General features: G+C 41.9%; 1 protein-coding gene and 1 long non-coding RNA gene across 6 annotated transcripts in view; one reads left to right on the forward strand and one right to left on the reverse strand.

Moving 5' to 3' along the window:
• The window catches only part of MALRD1 (MAM and LDL receptor class A domain containing 1), a 243669-nt gene that overhangs the window by 75490 nt on the left and 146387 nt on the right, over positions 1 to 21792 (reverse strand). For all 4 annotated transcript variants that reach the window (XM_083704544.1, XM_083704545.1, XM_083704546.1 and 1 more), the window contains 3 exons: positions 14489 to 14617; positions 8164 to 8325; positions 2696 to 2853 (listed from right to left, as the gene is read on the reverse strand). In XM_083704544.1, coding sequence (XP_083560670.1) covers positions 2696 to 2853; positions 8164 to 8325; positions 14489 to 14617 — 449 coding nt within the window. The remainder of the gene's footprint in view (positions 1 to 2695; positions 2854 to 8163; positions 8326 to 14488; positions 14618 to 21792) is intronic.
• LOC310828118 overlaps positions 4757 to 21792 on the forward strand; it is a 42682-nt gene continuing 25646 nt past the window's right edge. For both annotated transcript variants that reach the window (XR_014556691.1, XR_014556692.1), the window contains exon 1: positions 4757 to 4947. This is a non-coding gene — a long non-coding RNA (uncharacterized lncRNA). The remainder of the gene's footprint in view (positions 4948 to 21792) is intronic.

The following is a 21792-nucleotide window of genomic DNA, read 5'->3' on the forward strand; positions in this document are numbered from 1 at the left end:
AAATGGTGGGAGAGAGCTGGAAATTCCTTGTGGCTCACAAGGAGACTCTCCCCAGAGCCCAAAGTCCAGACAAAAAGAACCCAAGGGCTCTAAAATGGTGCACAGGAGCTTTCACTGGCACTGTGCTACCTCACTCAACAGCTGTTGGGCGGGAGGCTGTATGTACTGCAGTGGGCTCCCGACTTACACGCATTTCGCTTATGTGTACAACGGCCCGGAATGTAACTGTACGAGTCTGGCACTGGCTGTCATGACAGAAACGTGTGTGTGGAAGAGGCTTCCACCAGCATGAATTTATTCTTTAAATTTGGGGAATATTAAATTTATTTCTGATGCCGTGGGCGTTTATTTGACTTGCCTTAAAACTCTTTCTATTTAAAAATGTACAAGACTTTTCATTTGATCCTCACCACTTATTGTTTTAGGGCTTCTCAGATGTTTTGACTTTTCCCCTGAAACACAAGCATTTTGCTTTCTAGCTGCCTTACTGATATCTCTTAATTCCAAGACACTGTTGTGAGGTTGTTCCTGCCTACGCACCAATTAATGTCTGCAATGCCTAAATAATAGGGTATCCCTGTGAAACACCTGGCACTAGCTTTAGGGAAGAGATCCAATAGAGATGCAATAGAAGAAGTGCTGTGCTTCTTCAACAGAACAGCAGACAGCATTACACCATGTACCTTTATACTTGTCCCTTAAGGAAAATTGAATTTTGTGTTGCCAGAAATATACATTGAATGTTCCTATGTTTTCATCTCCACTCTCCAAGTTTTGTATCTGTTGGTGCATTGATTGGTTGCTACTGTATTTCAGAGGCATTCATCCAGTGCTGCCTCTGATACATGATTTTACACCAGTATGTTTACACCAGAGAAAACAACCTCTAGAAATAATTATTAAAGGTTTTTTAAAACAACAACAACAAAACGACAAATCTGTTTTTTATCATCTGCAAAAACAATGAGTCTTGTGGTAGTTAAAACACTAACTTTTTTTGGTGAAGGGTAGACTTATACCTTAATAAATAAGTAAGGCACCACAAGACTCTTTGAGATTTTTACTGCAACAGATTAACACAGCTGCCACTCTGGAAATTATGTAACAGGAACCCGATGCAAAGGATTTTAAAATAATAATTATTAAAAACTATATTACAAAGTCACAAAAAATGCATTTAAAAATCCTGGATTAATTTCATATACTGCCAAGTAATTGTGTATAATGTGAAAGTCCACAAAATTCAACACAGGAAAAACTCATTTGAGAGCCAGTGTGGTGTAGTGGTTAAGAGCGGTAGTCTCGTAATCTGGGGAACCGGGTTTGCGTCTCCGCTCCTCCACATGCAGCTGCTGGGTGACCTTGGGCTAGTCACATTTCTTTGAAGTCTCTCAGCCCCACTCACCTCACAGAGTATTTGTTGTGGAGGAGGAAGGGAAAGGAGAATGTTAGCCGCTTTGAGACTCCTTAAAGGGAGTGAAACGCAGGATATCAAATCCAAACTCTTCTTCTTCATTAATGGCTGATGTATGGTCCCTGGACTGGTTTGCACAAAGTTCAGGAGCCACATAAAAGTGACCTTCAGCAGTCAATGCTTTGCACATATTATTAAATAAGTAGAATAACTACTGCAAAAGCAATCCAGTAGTTTCTGGACGCTGGTAACAATATGCGGTTCTTCAGGTATCACATACCTAAGATCTGTAGCTTCAAGGACAAGGCTTCCATTAGAAGCAATCTTCTGAGTACACAGAACGTCACCATCATTACTAGAAAATCTTTCTAGTTCCTAATATGGAACACCAATACACAGCTGCTTCAAAGACAAGCACAAGCCACAGAGAGCCATGGGAGTCACAATGGAGATGAAAACAGTCAAGGCTGCTTTGCTCCAAGTTTCTCCAGCAGTGCAGAACATGCAACTCTAAATCACACAGCCAATGTTCAGCACACACACATACACCTTAGTAAAAAAAGAGTAGTGCAGGAATTAATGCAGTGCATTTACTCTTAGTGGAGAAATGTGATTCAGTTTGCATTTAAAGGTGAACTATCTAACTTGCACTTTAAACAATAACAGAACCGAAACAAAAGCCATCCTTTGAAATTCTCCAAATATTGCAGTGCAGTTCCCCAGCTGTACAAAAATTCAAATACTAAGATATATGTTCATAAAAAGGGATATATCAGTGAAAATAACATACACTATTAGGGAAAACCACTTTGCAAAAATGCTAATGAATGTATTCGGAGAAATCTGCAGTAAAATACTGATGACTTTTCATGAGGATAAAAAAACCCACAAACTGATATTGAAAAGTGGAGAACTGAATTTAAGACTGGAAAAATGAGAAATTGAGAGAAACTGAAATGGAAAGATATGTCCACCCTCAATTACATTACATTTCCATTGTATTCCACACGCAAAATATCTAGCAAAACAGATTGGACGGTGTGAAAATAAGTTGATAAGTTGTTCTTGTATAAGAACATTATCTTGAGATTGTGTACAGTGACTGGGAGGGACTGCATGCACAGCTCTTCTGAAATGAGAACATCGTAGCGCTGCCAATGTTGACTTTGTTTTTTCAAGCAGGTTGGACTATAGTGTGGGAAATAATGGAACTGGCAACCAAGAAAAGGATGAATAATACAACTATAATCTACTAGATATTAAATTCCTTGTTTTGCTTACCTTTAACAATCCAGTTTCAGGGGAATTAAATGGCCAAAACCAGAAGCGCAATGTGCATATCCCCAGACTGGATGGGAAGTACTGGGTGGTAACTATTCTTGCTCTGTCCCCTTTTTGTTGAGTAGATGAATTGACATACAAAAAATTGTGCCCATTACCTTCAAGAAGACAAAAGAAATCCTGTTAGTATTAATGTTTTAAAACAAAAGGAAACATATTTCTCTTAGGGTGTCAGATGCAAGACGTTATCCTGTTAAACTCTTAAGCGTGTTATTATATTCACAATCAGTCTTTCAATGTATGCTTGTAGTTGAATGAGTGGGGATTTTTGATCCATCTGCTTGATAATGCAGATCCAAGGAATAGAAGTTTTGGATTAATTTGAAATACAATTGTGACATTACGTACTACCAGAGTGACTAGGGAATGTTATCTTTATGAATCTAGCAGCAGAGACTTAGTGCTTATTCATACAACTATCTATGGGAAAAGCTGATTTCTAAATAAATAAGTAGATGAAGGACATTTTGCTGCCTGACAGAAAGGACAAGATGGTGCCCTCCCCCAATTCAACGTAGAGAAGCAAACCACACAAGCAGTTGAATCTTCACTGGTGATGGAACAGCATCTTCCACCACACCTGAGGGCAGCAGGGAAATAGGAGGAGTAGGGCAGGCCTCATGGCACACACAACACACAGGAATAGCTGGGGCGGGGGGCTCAAGAGAAGCAGCTGGAGGCTGTTATCATTGGTTTCCTCACATCCCAGCATCCAAGGCTGGCCGGGGGGAGGGGGGGGGGAGATGACAACAGGAACAACCACCCATGGCCCACACAATGGGGGACACATCTCTACTCAATTGGTGAGGCTCTTTACCTCTCTACCTCCTTTCTTCCTACAGCAAAGGAGAAAGGGAGAGTGGGACACAGATAGCCTTACCACTGAAGCAAATGAAAAAAATGGAAGTGGCACAGGAGGAAAGGCTACCACCACTATCACCATGAAGAGGAGCAGTGGCAGTAGAGGCAGGAGGAAATGAAGGAAAGCCCCCCCCCCCCAGTGTGATTTACTCCAGATCCTGAACCCCTCTAAGGATGACCCAGACACCATCTTTTACCTGGGTGACCATGACCCTTTCTCTGATTGTGGCACTGCCCTTAGGAATGCAAAATCCAGAATTGCGCTAGTAAATTCAGAGGACCATTTCATCACTGAATATATGTCTAATCAACTGTGGCAAAAAAATATTACCACGGACTGTGGTAGGAAAGATCACTAGATTATTGTGCCAATCATTTCTGAGACAAGTGAGTTGTGGTAAACATTGTGGTTTCCTTATGGGTCTAGAAAGCAGGAATGGCGCTTAAAATGTTTATCTTTTCTAAAGACAAATCAAATGTTCCAGAAGGCTGTGAGGTTTTGGGGGACTACTGTTTAATTACATAAGTGGTATAGGAGTCAGTTGTGTTTGGCAGTGGCAGTGTGTCCAGTTTCTGTGAAAAGAAAACCACTGCTGTTAGACCTGCTTAGATTGTCAATTATATAGCATAATTAATGAAGGGATATATAATGAATATTTAATAATTTTACTTATACAGATTGTAATAATGACAGAAACTCTCCACAGCCTTTTCGTCTCTACTTTAATAGTTAAATATTTTCCCTCTGTTTTCTAATAAAAAGGGGGAAATACAGAGCCAAATAACGCTTCCAAAAGTTTCTGTTTGATAATTATTTATGTACAACTGCAAAACATGGTCAATACTAAGGGCGTTCAGTACAGAGACATATAGATCGTCTCCACAATGGCATTTTTTAATTCTTCAAAATATTGTTAGGTTTATTAAGCCCCTCTTGTTTCTTCAAATTCCTCATCCTTATCTTTAATTAGAACAATATGTTTGCATCCGGTACTCAGTCTGTATGGAGTCATGCTGATGGTATTCCTCTGCAGGAAAAGAAATGCAAACAAACCTATTAAGACTTTGAGATTAGTTCAAAAGAAAGAGCTACCTAAGGAAGTTCTAACAAGTGCACTTCATTAGAAGCTAAAGCATCCTTAGACTCTCTCTCACACACTTCTGTGTGGGATAATAGAAACCATCAACTTTGCAAACCCAGGCACAGCGGGCCACCAGGGACGCGGTTGGAGGTGTAGAAGCAGCAAAAATGACACGACACCGGCTTGGGATTGAAATGGCTACAACTTTTATTGATTCCTGGTGCAAGTCAGCTTTGGCATAGGCAATGGGTATGTATCCTGAATCAGCCAACCTGGTTTCTGGCAGATAACTTTATCAGGGTTGATCTTGGGGTTAAGGATCCTCCTGTGACACAAATTTAATAGGGTTATGCTCACTTCTCACTGCCTATCCTGGGCTATGAGTAGATACCCTAAAAAGATACCACTGGACAACTGTCACAAAGAAGGGTGAAGAACACTTTGAACTCCCTGAAGCAGGTTATCTAATGGTTTTTCATTCCCTTATTCCAGGTTGAGGAAAGTTTTTCAGTCATAGCACCAAACTGCTTTCTGGGCAACTTTCTGCAGACCACATTCCAGTGGTGGGCAGGGTCAGAAGCAAAGGGGGTGAGTGTAAATTTCCCCTTTGTACAGTAGGTTAGTTTCTTCATACTCAGTCCTCTATTCAGGTAAGGAAGAAGCATGTTCAGAGTACAAGGAAGGCAGAAGCACTCAAGAAGGGTGCAAAGCAAAGCTGGTGAAGGGTGTGGCCTGAAGATAGTTCTGAGGGTAGGATGAGAAAGGCCAGAAAGGATGGATTTGGCCCCTGAGCCTAAGCTTCCTCATCTCTACCTTATTTAAAGAATTCCAGCACACAACTGTCTAGGAACTAAACACCACTGGTTGTGCAGTATCAGTGACCCCCATATTGTCTTGGACAGAGTGTAGGAGAGAAACTGGGAAACTGGCGTGGGGGGGGGGAGTATTAAAGCGTCCTCCCAGTACTGAAATGCCAGTCTAATCACTTTTCCCGGCTAATGTTAATATTATTATTTTTTAATTTAAAAAACCCCTCACAAGATCCTGATTGCAAGTTTCTCACGTGATATGTCATTTGACTTTTTGTCTTCATTTGTCAGGTATCTTTACTAAGTACAAAAAAATCACCTTCCTGGAGCAAATCAACGGCACATTTAATCCAGATCTGACAGTTTTAGTGGGTTTATGTGAAGGGGCCTAACAAGAGGCCATTTGGCTACACCTTCTAGTCTAGTCATTAGAAAGGTTTGAAATGGTTTTTGGAAGCTCAAGGAAGAGTGATGTGTGGGGCCGCTTGAAAACCTTGAGTAAATGGGATGCCGCACCCTGCCTTGCAATGCTGAGGGAACTGGAGCAGGGCCTCAGAGTTCAAGCAAAGCAGAAACACTTGAGAAGGACCCAAAATGTATCCTAAAAATTTGCAATGGATAAGGAGTCTATAATTGAAGCTCTGTTGGTCTATAGAAAAAAAGGCAAAACATTCTTTATAACATATATGATTAGTAATGTAGGTACAGTGGTACCTCGGGTTAAGTTTTTAATTCGTTCCGGAGGTCCGTTCTTAACCTGAAACTGCTCTTAACCTGAAGCACCACTTTAGCTAATGGGGCCTCCAGCTGCTGCCACACAGCCAGAGCATGATTTCTGTTCTCATCCTGAAGCAAAGTTCTTAACCCAAGGTAATATTTCTGGGTTAGCGGAGTCTGTATCCTGAAGCGTATGTAACCTGAAGTGTATGTAACCCGAGGTACCACTGTATACAGCAAGGTTGGACTTCCCTTACATGCAAAGACAAAAACAACAGTAGGTCCAACGGTCAAGAAGACAGTTTCTGCACATGTTTTAGAGCAAAGTGAGGAGCGGATGGGGCTCACCAACCTGGGAAGATAGCCCATCTAGGAGAAAGAAAACTGTGTCCTAAACCTCAACACCCTTGCAGGATATCTTTGGGAGAAGAAAAGGCTAAGGAGTATACCCTACACAAATCAGGAGTAGAGTCCTTAAGATGATTGGATGGTGCCTTGTGTGCCTCCTTCCAGCAACTCCTGCAGCCAAGCTGGTGCCAAACGTATTGCTCTGCTTTCCTTTGTACCACATCAGTGAGGCCAAGAGGGGGGTCCTGTTGTCTGGGCAGCCCGGGATCTCCATACACACTTCCCGGGCTTTTGCCCTGGGGAGGTCACTTCCGTGCTGCTTATGCATCCCCAGAGACGAACTCCATTGTCTCTCAAGACAGACGGATGCCAGCAACAACAAATACTTCTAGTATTGCCACAATTGTCCCCACAGCTAGAACTTTTTGTCATCCACAGTAAACTCAAAAATAATAGCTCTATTGAGGCAAGAAAATGTGACATAGAAAATGTGAAGGGCAGTTCAGTGGCAGTCCTTACCTCCTTGGTTCATTTAGCGAACCGTCTTTCTCTAGAGCTTATGTGCATTTGGCTCTGTACCTGACTTGAACACACAGGGGTTGGGGAGACCTGCTACTGTAATCCTGTTCTGCCTTTCTAGGTATTTAGTGAGCCTTGTCACTATCTTTCTATGGAGAGAGTTTCACACATTCAGCTGAGAGGCATGTGGTATGTAATCAAGAGATGATCAAATGATGCATGTGTGAATCAGCAGGACTCAGCTGAATTCTTTTTCAATGACAGCTATAGCCATTAAAGCAAAATACTTCCTTCATCATGCTTGTGTGATGACCCATGGAAGTATTTAGAAAATCCATTAGACAACTTGCACAAATAAACCTACTACAACAGAAGATTGGATGCGCCAGTTGCCACTGTAGTCAACAATTGTTACACTATTTGTTACTCTTAATTCTTCATCAAAATAGGCCTAGAAGGGGAAAAGTTTACAAGAATACTTTAATTAACAGGTTTTTTTATTTTAAAAAATGCAGGCAAATGTACAGAAGGCATATTTAATCTACCAGAACAGTATTTTCTCCCAAGGATTTCTGATTAATTAGTATCTTTATGTATTATTTAGCAGCCCATTCTTAAGAGATGAATAAATAAATGCACCCAACCATAGCAGAGCATCGGGAATGCTATCACCAGGGCTGCATTGAAAAGAACAACCTATAAAATTATACTGTCTGTTGTGAACTAAAGCAATGATGAAAATAGCTGATAACTGGCCACGTCACGCTGTCTTATTTTATTCCCGTTCAGGCAGCACTGTCAGGCAAAATCCAATGCACTCTGTTTTGCCCATCTCTCCTCTGTCTTCTGTGGTGTCTTATTTATGCTTGTATTGTCACCAAAGAAAACAAAACATCCATTGGCATTTTCCAATTAGTTCCTGGTAGCATTTGCTCACCGTGGTTTGCCTCCTTGCACAGCACACAAAATTGATTTCGTGTCCACCACTGACCTGGCTCATTCAGCGAATGGCTTGAGGATATCTGTTTCAGGAATAACAGCTTTCAATCATTTCCCCAAAACAGTGTATTACCTGGTGTGTGATCCTTGAGTGGACCTCCTGGTTCTATGACAGCTTTGCTGTGAATGTCCCAGTCAAATTCATCTTCAGGATCTTGTGTAAATCCACACAGAGCAGTCCAGTCGTGGCCTTGTGTTTCAAAGTTACAGCTTCCTGGGACGGTGGTATATTGGCCTGGTGACACAAAGAAAACCACATTTATTTATTATCGTTGAAGCTTCCATTCAAGCCAAGGATGGTGCTTTGATAGCCCAACAATCATTGGGTCTTGTGCCTGCATGGTTTAATTCCACACCATTGGGGGTAGGATGGGGAAAATGGGTCACAAGTGGACAGTCCCATCTACCTGTCAAACTGGTCAGATCCAGTTCTCCATCCTTGATTTATTTATTTACTTGTAATAATACAAGTCTGTTCACAAAGTGGTTTACAACTATTTGAAAATACAAAGGACTGCCTCTCCCCATATGAACCAACCTGGACCCTGCAATAGTAACGTGAGGCCCTTCTTCATGTGCCTCCTTTGTGAGAGGTCAGGAGGGCAGCAACATAAGAACAGGCCTTTTCTGTGTTGGCTTCCCACTTGTGGAATGCTCTCCCCAGGGAAGCTCATCTGGTACCTTTATTACATATCTTTAGATGCCAGGCAAAAACATTTCTCTTCTCCCAGGTCTTTGGCTAATGAAATCTATGGCCTTTTAAACTGTGTGTTATTGCTTTTGTTTGTTACTATGTTGTGTATTATTATTATTTTAATATTGAAAATTACCTTGTGATAATTAGATGAAGGGCGGTATAGAAAAGAAATCAATTGATTAATTAATTAATTAATTAATTAAAAATGATAGCAATCCATACAAACTAAAATAATTCAACTAAAATAGTAAAAATAACATTTGAAACTTTATGAAAAGCCAAAGAAAGAAGTCACCACGAGTCTCCAGAAGCTCAGCCGAATGCAAGAGTGTTACCTGCTTACAAAAGGAGACTACAGAGAGACACATCAGTTCAGATGGAGGTCAAAAATGATGATTACATTTTTCAAAATAATGATAGTACAACTTTGTTAACTGGTGCAACTTTCATCGGCAGAAATCCAAATTTACATATGTTAAGATGATAAATGACCTCCCTGCAAAGTAGTATTGCTGCTTTGGGGGGAAACACTCAGGTTTTCCAGATGGTGAGAGAGATATATAAGCAGGTCTTTGCATAGGCAAAGCAGAAATATGTGCCAGCTTAAATAGTAAGAAGAAAACTAATGTTTGGACCTTCACCCAAAAAGACAGACTTGAGAGAAACCAAATATTTCACACATGTCACTTTGGATTCTCTTGGGCATTTCCCTAGCCTGGCTGTGACCTAGTAACAAGGTATAATCATTGTGGCTTTGGCTGCAATCCTAAAGACACAGGGAGTAAGCACCATTAAACTTCTGAGTAGAGGACTGCACTGTTATTGGGTGCCATGGAGGGAAGTTAACATACGAAAGGACCTATGGCAGAAGCCAGATTTGGATCAGGTGCATCTGCACTGTTGGAAGTGTAAGATTCCTTATACACGTGTGAGAATTCAAACCAGTTGGCTTCTCATTCACTTGTTGTTGTTTTGACAAGAATGTGAATCTTTCCTCCTGCTATCTTGATCCTTCTTCACTGACTGACTTATTTAGTTCAGTTTTAGAGTATTCTTTCTCTTCTCTGAATCCATTTATTCTTGCATCAGCTGTTGGAAACTAGATTCCATTTCATTGGATGCATCCTGTCCTGGCAGGCATTTGTACATGCAGGGTCTGTTTTTGTGTCTCTGATATGGGGGCTGTTGCTGCTGGTGAGTAGATGTTGACAGCAATGCATTTGCTGCAAAACTCTCCCACTTTTATGTATGCTTTTTTAAACACACACACACACACACACACACACACACACACGGATAGGAGGTCCTGTCTGTAGGGTTCCCAGAGGCACAACTCTGGCCCTTGGCTTAATTCCACAAGAGTCTTAGTATTATTTGCACTTCAAACACTGTGGACCTGCTCTTCCTCTTAGGGCTGTCCCTCTGGGAATGGATTGCTGGGCAAGTGAGAACAAGGGAAAGGTAGAGAAGGAATGAGGCAGCCGAGAGAGGGAAAGAACTAGGCAACCTTGCTGGGCCTCAGATTCTGCTCACCATCAGCTATAGCCCCCAAGTGACATTTCCTGTGGGTGAACAGCTCTTCAAAGGAAAAAAAGTAAAACAAAAATAATGAATGTATAGCTTGATAAAATAGAGCTACTTGCAGGACAACACACTCGCTTGTCTATTAAGGAGCAAGTGCTCGCATATATCAGGCATCGGACTAAATGATTTCTCTATTTAGACACTGGAAATGGATTTCGGGAAAATGTGTGATGCATGAAAGCACCTTAGATCAAAATGTGGGATGCAGTGCTAAAGGCTCAAATGTTTTCTGTGTATTTTGTTCATTCTTGTAACTGAAAAAGTTTAAAGAGCTAACTTGAATTTGAAAAGACTTTAATTTAAATTGATTTTTTCCCCTTTGGTATCTGAAAAACTCTCGATTTCCCCACTTTTTATTATGTGACTATAAATTAATCTGGTCTTCAATTACAAACCAGCTTGCCTGAGCAAAAGAAATCAATCTAAATAGGTGGGATTACTTTTGATATCTTCGACAACCAACAATGCAATAGAATACTCCAGCACTCTTGTAGAAAGGAAACAACAGAGATTTATTCAGCATGCCAGATCAATGCAAAACCATAAAGCATAGTAATTGCAGTAGTACTTGTTAAATGTATTCCTAACCGAATGAACAGGGCACTATTACTCTTGGCTAAATGGGATTGTTGACTCTGCTCAGACCTGAATGCAGGAGATGCCAGGTGAACGCTATTGACATAGCTTGTTGCCATGCCACCCAGGTAGTCACAAGGGTGCTACTTCAGCCCTGAGAGGCACAGTTCTTCTATAAGTGTCAGAAAATCAAGAGCCACAATTTGGAGCTACTGGGAGCAAGCAGAGATTAAAGTGCCCTTCTCACACAATGCCAGCAGTGTCAGAGCTACTTCCATATAGTGAGGTCCCATACTGCAGGAGAGGGCATGTGACTAATACAGACTGGCCTTTCCCCCCCAACCCAACTGGCACCCCAGGCATGGGGAAAGGTTCACATGAGTGACCTCTACTCGGCACCAGGGGACTGAACTGGGAGCTTCTGGCAGCAGAGCCCAGGCGCTTTATTCACTTTATTCATCAGGGCAGCTATCAAGCAGTTATTGCAATCATTTATGCTGTGCTGCATAAGACCACATGAACCAACAGGGCCTTTTAGGAATACCAAAAAAGCAACAAACAAACAGGTCCTGTAAAGCATGTCTACTATGTCAGTATCTAGGTCTTTGCTGGGGACCAGATATGGGATTGCTTCTTCCTTTGAATCAGTGTCAGACTCACTGTCAGGGTCTATGACAAATCCAAGTTCCAGCGCTCTTTATCAGATGCACTGAGCACCTCCCGTATTGTGCATCTGATGAAGTAGGCTCTTGCCTCCCAAAGCTCACGGCATGATAAATGTGTCTCCCAGGTGTCACAAAACTCTGCAAATTCTGCTGCAACAGACTAATGCGGCCACTCTTTTATAATCTCTGTCTACTGCGGAAATGGATGAGACTTTGAAATGCTTTAAATGTTGTGCCTTGCCATTTCATCACTACTAAAAAGATCACCTGGCTACCATAATTCAATCACAATATCTTGCCAGTGTAATTCAGCTTGCATTGTTTACAATAAATACTTAAGAGCAGTGTGTGCTGGGTCGATGAAGTCAGCTGCCTGTTTGCACCTTCTTGACATCCTTTTCTTTTTGATGTAAACCAAATCTATTTACAGGTGACGGGGAAAGGACTGTTCCATTTGTCTCTAAAATTGCTTTCATTTCAATATGCCAAGGCATTTGACTAGATGGTTCATCAGCACAGAGGCCTGCTATTAATAAAACCCATGCATAATTGAATGCCGTTCAGCAAAATTGAAAGTGCTTTCAAGGTACGCATGCAGTTTCCCTACATCACTACCACTGCTGATTTTTAAGGGGCATAACAACTGTGGGAGACTGTCTGACTGGAAGGCAGAAGAAAATATTTTAAAGTTCAAATGGTTAAAAAGGAAACACTGGGGGCTTCCAGATAGGAGTTTATTGTGTAATCCTTGTTGCTTGTGCATGTAAGTTTTCTGCACCACCCACACCAGGTCATCATCATCCAAGTATCAACCCATTGTTTTTCTTAATTTAATCTGGATTTATCAGTTCTATGGAAAATCGATAATAAAATATGCAGTTATTTCTGATGCAGGAGCTCCTTAACATGTAGCCATTTCAGTGGTTAACCTCTATTTCTGCTTCCTCTTCACCTGAGCACATCCCAACCATTTTGTTTATGGCAGGCCACTGAGACCAAACTGAAATGGACTGTTTACAGATAGGTAGCCGTGTTGGTCTGCCATAGTCAAAACAAAATTTTTTTTCCCTTCCAGTAGCACCTTAAAGACCAACTAAGTTAGTTCTTGGTATGAGCTTTCGTGTGCATGCACACTTCTTCAGATACACTGAAACAGAAGTTTCCAGACCCTTCTATATAGTGAGAAGGTGGGGAGGGGTATTACACCCATTCCCACCACCCTTCTGAGTAATACCCCTGAAGAAGTGTGCATCACACGAAAGCTCATACCAAGAACTAACTTAGTTGGTCTTTGAAATGGACTGGTGCATTTAAGACAGGTTTACATAGCAAAATAATGATACAGCCAGTCTTGGTCAGTTTATTCAGAGGTTAAATGGAAAAGGGAATATAATTTATATCTCTATCTCTATCTATCTATCTATCTATCTATCTATCTATCTATCTATCTATCTAACAAAAGGCTGGAGTGCTGGACATCAATTCTATGCATGGCTAGGCATGACCATGGTAATCACCATGGTTAAACCAAAAGAAATAAGAAACAAAACTATAAACCACAGATACAGCATATTATCTTATTTAATTCTACTTTATAAATACCTACTCAGGAATTGGAATCAAGCATGAAAGACCAACTAATTGTTCCCAAAGCCAACAATAATGACTTGTTGTTCACATGATATATCAGCCAAACCAACAAGGCATAACCTCCTATCAATATAGGAGGCATAACCACACCAAACCATTTTTTTAAAATCTCATTCTCTACCTCTAAATCATGTATTTCTTTTTAAAACCACAGAATAATTCGGAAATGGGGTGCAGCAGAATTCTGGACATCTACATGCCAAATGATGCATACTGCAGATTCATCCATTTTGAGTTCATTCTTTTTTTACCTCTTACCATTAGCACTGCAAGAATAGCTGCTGTGAGATCAGAATATACAAAACTCTGTGAAGATTTACACCCACTGTCATGCTAGACAATAGAAATGCATTCACTGAGTAGGAGAGGGGTACATGATTTACCAACCTGAAGAAACGGAAGGTACAAAAGGCCAAGTGAACCAGTCCAATTATATACATGCTTACCCAGAAGTAAGAAATGTATTTAATTTTTTTAAAAGAAATGAATTGGCAAAGTTTTTAAAATATTAGCATTATATAGCATATTTTACTTCTACATCAGTTTGTTTAATAGGAGTCACTTACCGAAATTTGGGTGGGCAGTTGTGGTCGGGCATGGCACCCTGGGAGTGGAAAAGTCCTTTCGCCCTTGCAGCCAGACGTTGGGATCCTCCTCAGCCAGGTGTGGGGGATGATGGCATAGCCCGCCAGAATTCTGAATATTTTAGCCAATCAGAGCCTGGTGGGGGGCAGGGCTTGGGTGGCAGACCGGAGTGAACAAGTGTTCACTCTGGTCCGCTGCCGGAGGATAAAAGCTGGCTGTGCTTGTGCCATCTTGTCTAGCAGATAAAGCCCTGAGTGGAATCTTTAGTTTATTTTTGGGTGTGAAGTGACATGGTGCACCACCCCGACCCCAAGCTCGTGCAACTTCTCAAGATACAACCCCTAAAGGTGTCTCAGTGGAAGTTCTGTCCTGAAGCCAAGTGGGGAGCAGATGGAACTTCCAACTGCGGCCTGGGGAGGGCCACTTTAGTTGACTTTCCTAGGCTTATTCCCAGGAAAGTGGTCAAAGGATTGCAGCCTCTTTGGTGTAGCAAATGTATCCAGATATAAGAAGAAGAAAGTCAAGGGGAACCAGCTCAGAAGCAACATGTTCATAACAATCCTGTCCTGAGTAGCTATTTTATAGCACTTAAGCTTTAAAAAAAGCAGCTTACATTAATGCAGAAAGATAGAAGTACTTACTGCAATCAGCTTCATCAGACAAGTCTTTGCAGTCAGCTTTGTAGTCACAAACAAGGTGAGATTCAATGCACTTCTTGTTCCAACATACGAAGTCGGTAACAGTAGGGCACACCCCAGAATCTTCTCCATCTGGAACCAACAGGACAGCTAAATCAATACTTTAATTAAATCAAAGAATGCCCTTTTTGATTTGTTTACCCATTGTGCACCATCACTTTAGTGATTTTCTGCTTCCAACAGATGTTATTCAATCCCGCTCACTTTTAATGATGGCTTGTACCTGCCTAGACTGCTCTATTGCCCATATTCAGAGCTTAATGGATGAGAAGCTTTAAGCAGACTGAAATTCAATTCAGCATGAGGACAACGCTTCATTTGGCTTGCTTGGTGTCCAGATGCATGGGGGGTATGATAACATTCATTGCCAGTAAAGACAAAAATACATAGAACAAAGGCAGCAATGACGAGAAGCCCAATATGCATACACAAACTCGGACATAGAGTTCCTCCTGTTTCCCAAAGGCACCGCCTCCACCATTGCATCATGAGTTTTCAAGATTATGGAGTTCTCAGTGCCATTTGCAATGCAGAACAGAGGACTATTGATGCTTTTGAATTATGGTGCTGGAGGAGACTCTTGAGAGTCCCGTGGACTGCAAGAAGATCAAACCCATCCACTCTGAAGGAAATCAGCCCTGAGTGCTCACTGGAAGGACAGATCGTGAAGCTGAGGCTCCAATACTTTGGCCACCTCATGAGAAGAGAAGACTCCCTGGAAAAGACCTTGGTGTTGGGAAAGATGGAGGGCACAAGGAGAAGGGGACGACAGAGGACGAGATGGTTGGACAGTGTTCTCGAAGCTACCAGCATGAGTCTGACCAAACTGCAGAAGGCAGTGGAAGACAGGAGTGCCTGGCGTGCTCTGGTCCATGGGGTCACGAAGAGTCGGACATGACTAAACGACTAACAACAACAACAACAGTTTGAGTAAGTCAGGAAATCTCTCTTTTGCCAACTCCAGCTCCTGTATAGTTGAGGAAAGGTGGGGGCAGGAGGAAAATAAAGCTTAGGACACACACAAACACCCAGCAAGATAGTCTCCTGGTTGCTCAAACTAGCAAGCAAATATAATCAGTGAAAATAATTGAGCAGAAAGTTAAATGCAAGTACTGCATTCCAGTTAGTCTGTTGAACAAACCCCAACTTTTGTATTACACTTATGCTATATCTTGAAAGCAAAACTTTAAATAAAACATGCTTGGTAATAAAAAAATGGGATGATGGTGATGATGATAATGATGAAGATGATGATGATGATATGTTGACTGGGGTGTACAAGAAATTTTAAACCCATTGCACACTGAAATACTGTAATACTGAATACTGAAGGCAAGGAAAAAAATGGCCTATCATAAAATCTGACTCAGATATACATATCTCAATATCTTCATTTGTTTAGCGTGAAGGTCTGAAGGGATTTCAAAGTGTGCTTGGTTTAACACACTAAGAAAACGTTGCAGGATCAGCCAGAATTTCCAATCCTGGGGAATTTCCCAAGCATGTTCAACCTAATGCACTTAGAAGCTTTGGCAAACTGCTGTGCTATACATGTAAAAGTCTAAGAGGAGCCCAAGTACCCAGAGAAGTTGGTGGCTGAACTTGCATGTGCACCCCTGCTCCCATGCATGTTCAGGCAGATGCCTGAATGAGGCTATAATATACCTGCAAACAAGTTTAAAAGACTCACTTTGAAATCAACTAATAGCTCAAGATTACACCCGACGACCTCCTCCCTCTCCAACCCAAAAGCCATGATGGAGGATAATATTGAAGGATCACGTACAGTTAGTCATAAAGGCCAGCCGGGGCAGGGCGCATGGAAGGACATAATAAAGACACCTAAAGCCAACTTGGAGTGCGCTGCTAGGAAAAAGTGCAGCCGACTTTTATCCTCCTTTCCTGGCCATAATAGGCCATTTCCCATTTGAATTTTGCAGGTGACTCCTGACCACTCCTGTGGTCAGCAGAGGAGCTGACATCATCCACTGGCTGTGCAGGAAGCCAAAAGACAGCCCCTCCCCCTGATTCCAGGTGATCACACTCGGCTACAATCACCACTTCTGGTGAATTCAGGTATGTGGTTCTTCTAACAAACGTCAGCGAGCCAAGGCACCCCACAAGCATATTGACTGAGCCATAGAACACACATCACACCTATCGAAGTGTACAACATAAGGCTACATCACCCTGTTCATAAAACTTAAGCATTCACAAGAGAGAACTTGGTGCTGGATAAATGGTTGAAAGAGCAATGTGTATCCAAAGTGAGCCAGCAAAGTGGAAATGCTTTATTGCTAACAATTGTATTAAGATATTCTGCTTCTGGGCTGAAGATACAAACATACCAGGAGTGCCAACTGTACTACTACGACTGGAGATGTAAGGACAAGGCAACACACAAATATAAGAAACAGAGGAGAAGTGTGGGATTCTGAAACACACTTGAATCCCAACCTCAGCACTCCAAGATGGGCAATGAATTCAAATGAATAGAGGACAATCAATCAATCAATCAAAACTTTATTAGCAAAGCCAACAGGCCACAGCTATACAAGAATTAAAAATAGAAATAAGGATAAAAGGGAGAAAAGAACAAGCAAAAGGAGGTCCGTCAGATGAACAAGTCTGTCACTCAGATGGTGGCCCTCAATTTCATAGCTCTTTCGATGTACCTCGCGACCTTCTCTGTTATCTGACTATCCGTATCAGATAAGAGGAAATACAGTGTGATGTCTGGTGAACGGCCGGGGTTGGAGAGAATGAGTGGAGTAATAATCTCATTCCTTAGGTCTTTGTAAAGGGGGCAGGATAGGAAGACGTGGGACACTGTTTCCGTGTTACCATCTCCACATGGGCAGAGTCGTTTTTCAAATGGAGTCTTTTGGTAGCGACCTTCGAGTACGGCAGAAGGGAGAACATCCCATCTAGCCAATGTAAAGGCACGTCTGTATTTTGGGATGGTTAATTTAAACAAATATGAAGCTGGAGAGTCAAAATGAGAAGGGGGAAAGTAGGTATACCATGGGCACAGTTTCTTTAAGATAGTCAGGTTGTTTTGCCGTTCAATGTCTTTCAGGCGCTGGCCTATTAGACTCTTTGCTTTAATGAGGCCCATTGATAGTAGGGACTGTGAATGCAGACCGCATGTAAGAAGTTTTTGATGCACAGTTTTGAACCACTTGCTTTTGTGGGGGTCTTGCATTACTAGAGGCAGTAGACCAGGTGGATTTAGATTAAGACGAAGCCAGTAGTTGAATGTTCTTTGCCAGGTCTGAGTTTCTACAGATGGAAGGCAGGCCTCGAGTCGTAATGCTGCGTTTGGAACACAGGAGGGGACGCCGAATATCTGCCTTAGGAATTTAGACTGAACAGTTTCAAGACTGGAGCAGTGGTTCCCCGTCCAGATTTGTGCCCCATACAGTAACTGCGCCAGAGGTTTTGCTTGAAAAACTTCAAAGGCTGCTGGGATGTATCTGCCCCCCTTCGTATAAAAGAAGCGAGACAGCATCTTAATACTTTGAGCTGCTTTTTCTTTGGCACATTTTTGATGGACATCCCAGGACCCGGTCGACTGGAAAACGATACCCAGATATTTGAAGGCTTTAACCTGTTCAATTGTCTGGTTATCCATCCTCCAGCTGTACTGTCTGTGTTTCCTTGCAAAAACCATAATTTTGGTTTTCTGATAGTTTATTACCAGTTGCTCTCTCCTGCAGTATGCTGAAAATTCACCTATGAGCCTATTTAAGCCTATTCTTGTTCGAGATAGGAGTATCGCATCATCAGCATACAAAAGTACTGATATTGATTTGTCAGCCAGTTTGGGGGCGTGGAAGTCCGGAGATGACAAACAATTAACCATATCATTGATGTAAAAGTTGAATAAAACTGGGGCCAAGATGCAACCTTGCTTGACCCCCTTGCAGACAGGAACTGGTCCTATAAGATGGCCATTTAACGAAGTTCTTACATGCAGCACCGTGTCTTTATATAAACAGCTGATCAGAAATAATAGTCTTTTGTCTATACTTGATGTGCTCAATTTATCCCAGAGTCTTGCACGTGGAATTGAATCGAAAGCAGCCTTTAGATCGATAAAGGCTGCATATAGCACCCCACGGGATTTTTTGGCATATTTGTCAATTAAATAGGCTAGGGTGAAGCAATGGTCTATGGTGGACCTAGCTTGCCTGAAACCCGCTTGCTCTTCCGCTAGAATAGCTTCAGTTTCGAGCCAGCTAGTTAGCTTAATATAAAGATGTTTGGCATATAGTTTGCTGGGTATAGGCAGAAGACTGATTGGTCTATAACTCGCCGGGTCTGGCATAGGTCCTTTTTTATAGATTGGAATAACTATTGCCTCAGTCCAACCATCTGGGAGTAAACCCGTTGAGTCGATCCAAGAAAATAAAGACGCCAGCAGGGGGGCCCACCAGCCAATGTTGGACTTCAGAAGTTCGGCAGGGATGTAGTCATTCCCTGGGGCCTTGTTGTTCTTTAATTGTGCGATTAAGTTCTCAACTTCCTTTACAGTTACTGGTGGCCAATGAGGTAGGTCCTCCAATTGAATACATAATTTGTAGTGTTGGGCTTCCTGGTCATAGAACAAAGATTGAAAATGACGCAACCACTCCATTGGTTCCACTGTACAGATGGAATTAGTACGCTCCTGGTCCAGTAGACCAGATATGGTTCGCCAAAAGCAAGTAGTATCTTTCTCGTGCGATGCCTTAACCAGACTGTGCCATGCGGCTCTTTCAGCTTCCAGTTTCTTTCTCCTTAGTAATTGTTTGTAAGACCTTCTCAGATAAATATAAGCATTAAGTAGGAGGGCAGTCCCTGATTTCCTATATCTCTGGTAGGCTGTTCTCATTTGTCTCCTTGTTTGCCTGCACTCCAGGTCAAACCAGCTAGCTCCGTCCTTTGCCCTCTTTGTAGCGGCGCTATGTATCACTGTTGTTAAATGGGATTTCAATCTTTCCAAAAGTAATTTAAAGCGTTCCATAATCGCATCTACTGAATTGCCTGACACAATAGCGGAGCGAATAAGCTTTAACTCCGCTGACTGAAGAAGGAGGGTTAGATTTTCATTCAGTATTGGGGACCATTTGAGTCTTTTGGGAGCAGGTATACCCAAATTTACAGAAGGTATATATTGTGGCTCGGCAATAGAATAGTCAAAAGGCCGACCTGCAAGCTCTAAAATTAGAGGTAGGTGATCACTCAGAGTATTGTGGCCCACTTGGAACTTCCTTACAAAGCTGTGAGCAAATCTTGAGATTAGAATATAATCTATAACGCTTCCCCCAGCCTTGGAAAAATGGGTATATTCCCCGGGGCGATCCCCCTCTATGTTGCCGTTTAATATCAGCAGTTCCCTCCATCTGGCAGCCTGCACTAAGCAGAGACCTGAAAAATTACTTCTTCTATCTTTGGACAGTCGTGTCGCACCAATATCCGTCTGTTCTTCAGGGTCCATAAATAGGTTGAAGTGAGTGTATAGACTGTTGTCATCTGTTCCTATACTAGCGTTAAAGTCTCCACACACAATAGTCAGGGCAGACGGGTAAGTAGATTCGAAAGGCTCTAAAAACGCCTCTAGCTCAGCCCAAATAGCCTTGACCGCGGGGTTTTTTTGGCCTGGGGGAATATAGACATTGACCAGCAAAAGAGTAGTTCTCTTGAAGCTAAGTAGAGCGGCTGTTGCTAGAGAATTGCAGCTGGGTAGGGCTGTTAGAGAATGCGCCAGTGAATAGAGGACATTTCCCTTCTTCAATGTGGAGAAATTAATCTTTGGCTTTACTTGTGGACTGTATGAAATGACAATATGAACTATCCAAGTTTAGGGGTTACTTACATTAAATACAAAAGCAACAGCAGGCAAGATCAATTCCCTTCATGCTTCCCAGAGCTATTCCCCTAATATACACATGTGTTGGCTAGAGAACTGCATTACAAAATTCAGAGAAGCTCCAGAGAAGTTTAGTTGTATTTCAGTTTGTGTGAATGTTTCTTTAACTGTGAATTTGCAATTTAAACCAAGCTTCTCCCCCATCCCTACTAAATGCAAGGTTTACCAGTTTTTCAGCCCTTGGCTGAATGCTGACATTTCATTAAGGAAGGAAGGAAATGGTTTTCACTCAGAATAGTGTTTGTCATAATTAGGAGCATTTCTTCATTTTAAATTCAGGATACTTTTACAAAAACAAGATAAACTGAACAAACTAAAAAGGATGCCAGAGAAAAAAATAAAATAAAATTTGTTTCATCAAATATAATTCAACTAGTTTGCTCTGAACCAGCCAAGAGTAACATGTTGGAGTAACAGAAAACGCAATGACAAAGAAATCTAATGAAGCAGTATAGCACTTGCATGCATTCCCTGTTTTCGCCTGCTGCGCTTCTCAAGTGTCCTTGCAAGGTAAACTATGGGGAGCTGTTGAACTATAGAGGAACGCCAAGGCACTGAAAGAGCTGCACAAGCTGTGGACGGCCAACCCCTTAGTTCAATCCCATCATTGTTTGACTCATATTGCAACCTACATATATTTACAGTGGTACCTCAGGTTACATATGCTTCAGGTTACAGACGCTTCAGGTTACAGACTCCGCTAACCCAGAAATAGTAACTTGGGTTAAGAACTTTGCTTCAGGATGAGAACAGAAATCGTGCTCCGGCAGCACGGCAGCAGCAGGAGGCCCCATTAGTTAAAGTGGTGCTTCAGGTTAAGAACAGTTTCAGGTTAAGAACGGACCTCCAGAACGAATTAAGTACTTAACCCGAGGTACCACTGTATTTGGAGAGAGGGCTCTGTCCCCTGCTTACTCTGCTTACCAGCTCCCCTCACATTCCCTAGACTTTCCCCTTCCTACCCTATGCAACTATCAATCCCCTTTTCACCTCCTCAAGCCTATTTTTTAACCCACTTCTCTCTTCTGTTATACTGCACTGCTTTCACCTTCACTCCTATGCACGTGTCCCTCCTTCCTTTTGTGGAACCCCACTTCCAATTGCAACTAACCTATTGCAACAACCCCTTTCACCCTTAGTCGAATTATGGTGCCACCTTCCCCTCCTATTATGCAGCTCTGTTTGTACTTCTGTTTTCATCTTTACCTCCATTTCCATGCCGACTCTTCCAACCATTTTTGCAACCCCCTTTTGCAACCCAATTTTCACCTTTATCCCTTCTCCTTCATTTTATTAACTCTACCTTGTGCACAGACCACTCCCATTTCTGTGG

Source organism: Podarcis gaigeae (assembly GCF_964106915.1).
Source record: "Podarcis gaigeae genome assembly, chromosome: 12".
Lineage (NCBI taxonomy): Eukaryota > Metazoa > Chordata > Lepidosauria > Squamata > Lacertidae > Podarcis > Podarcis gaigeae.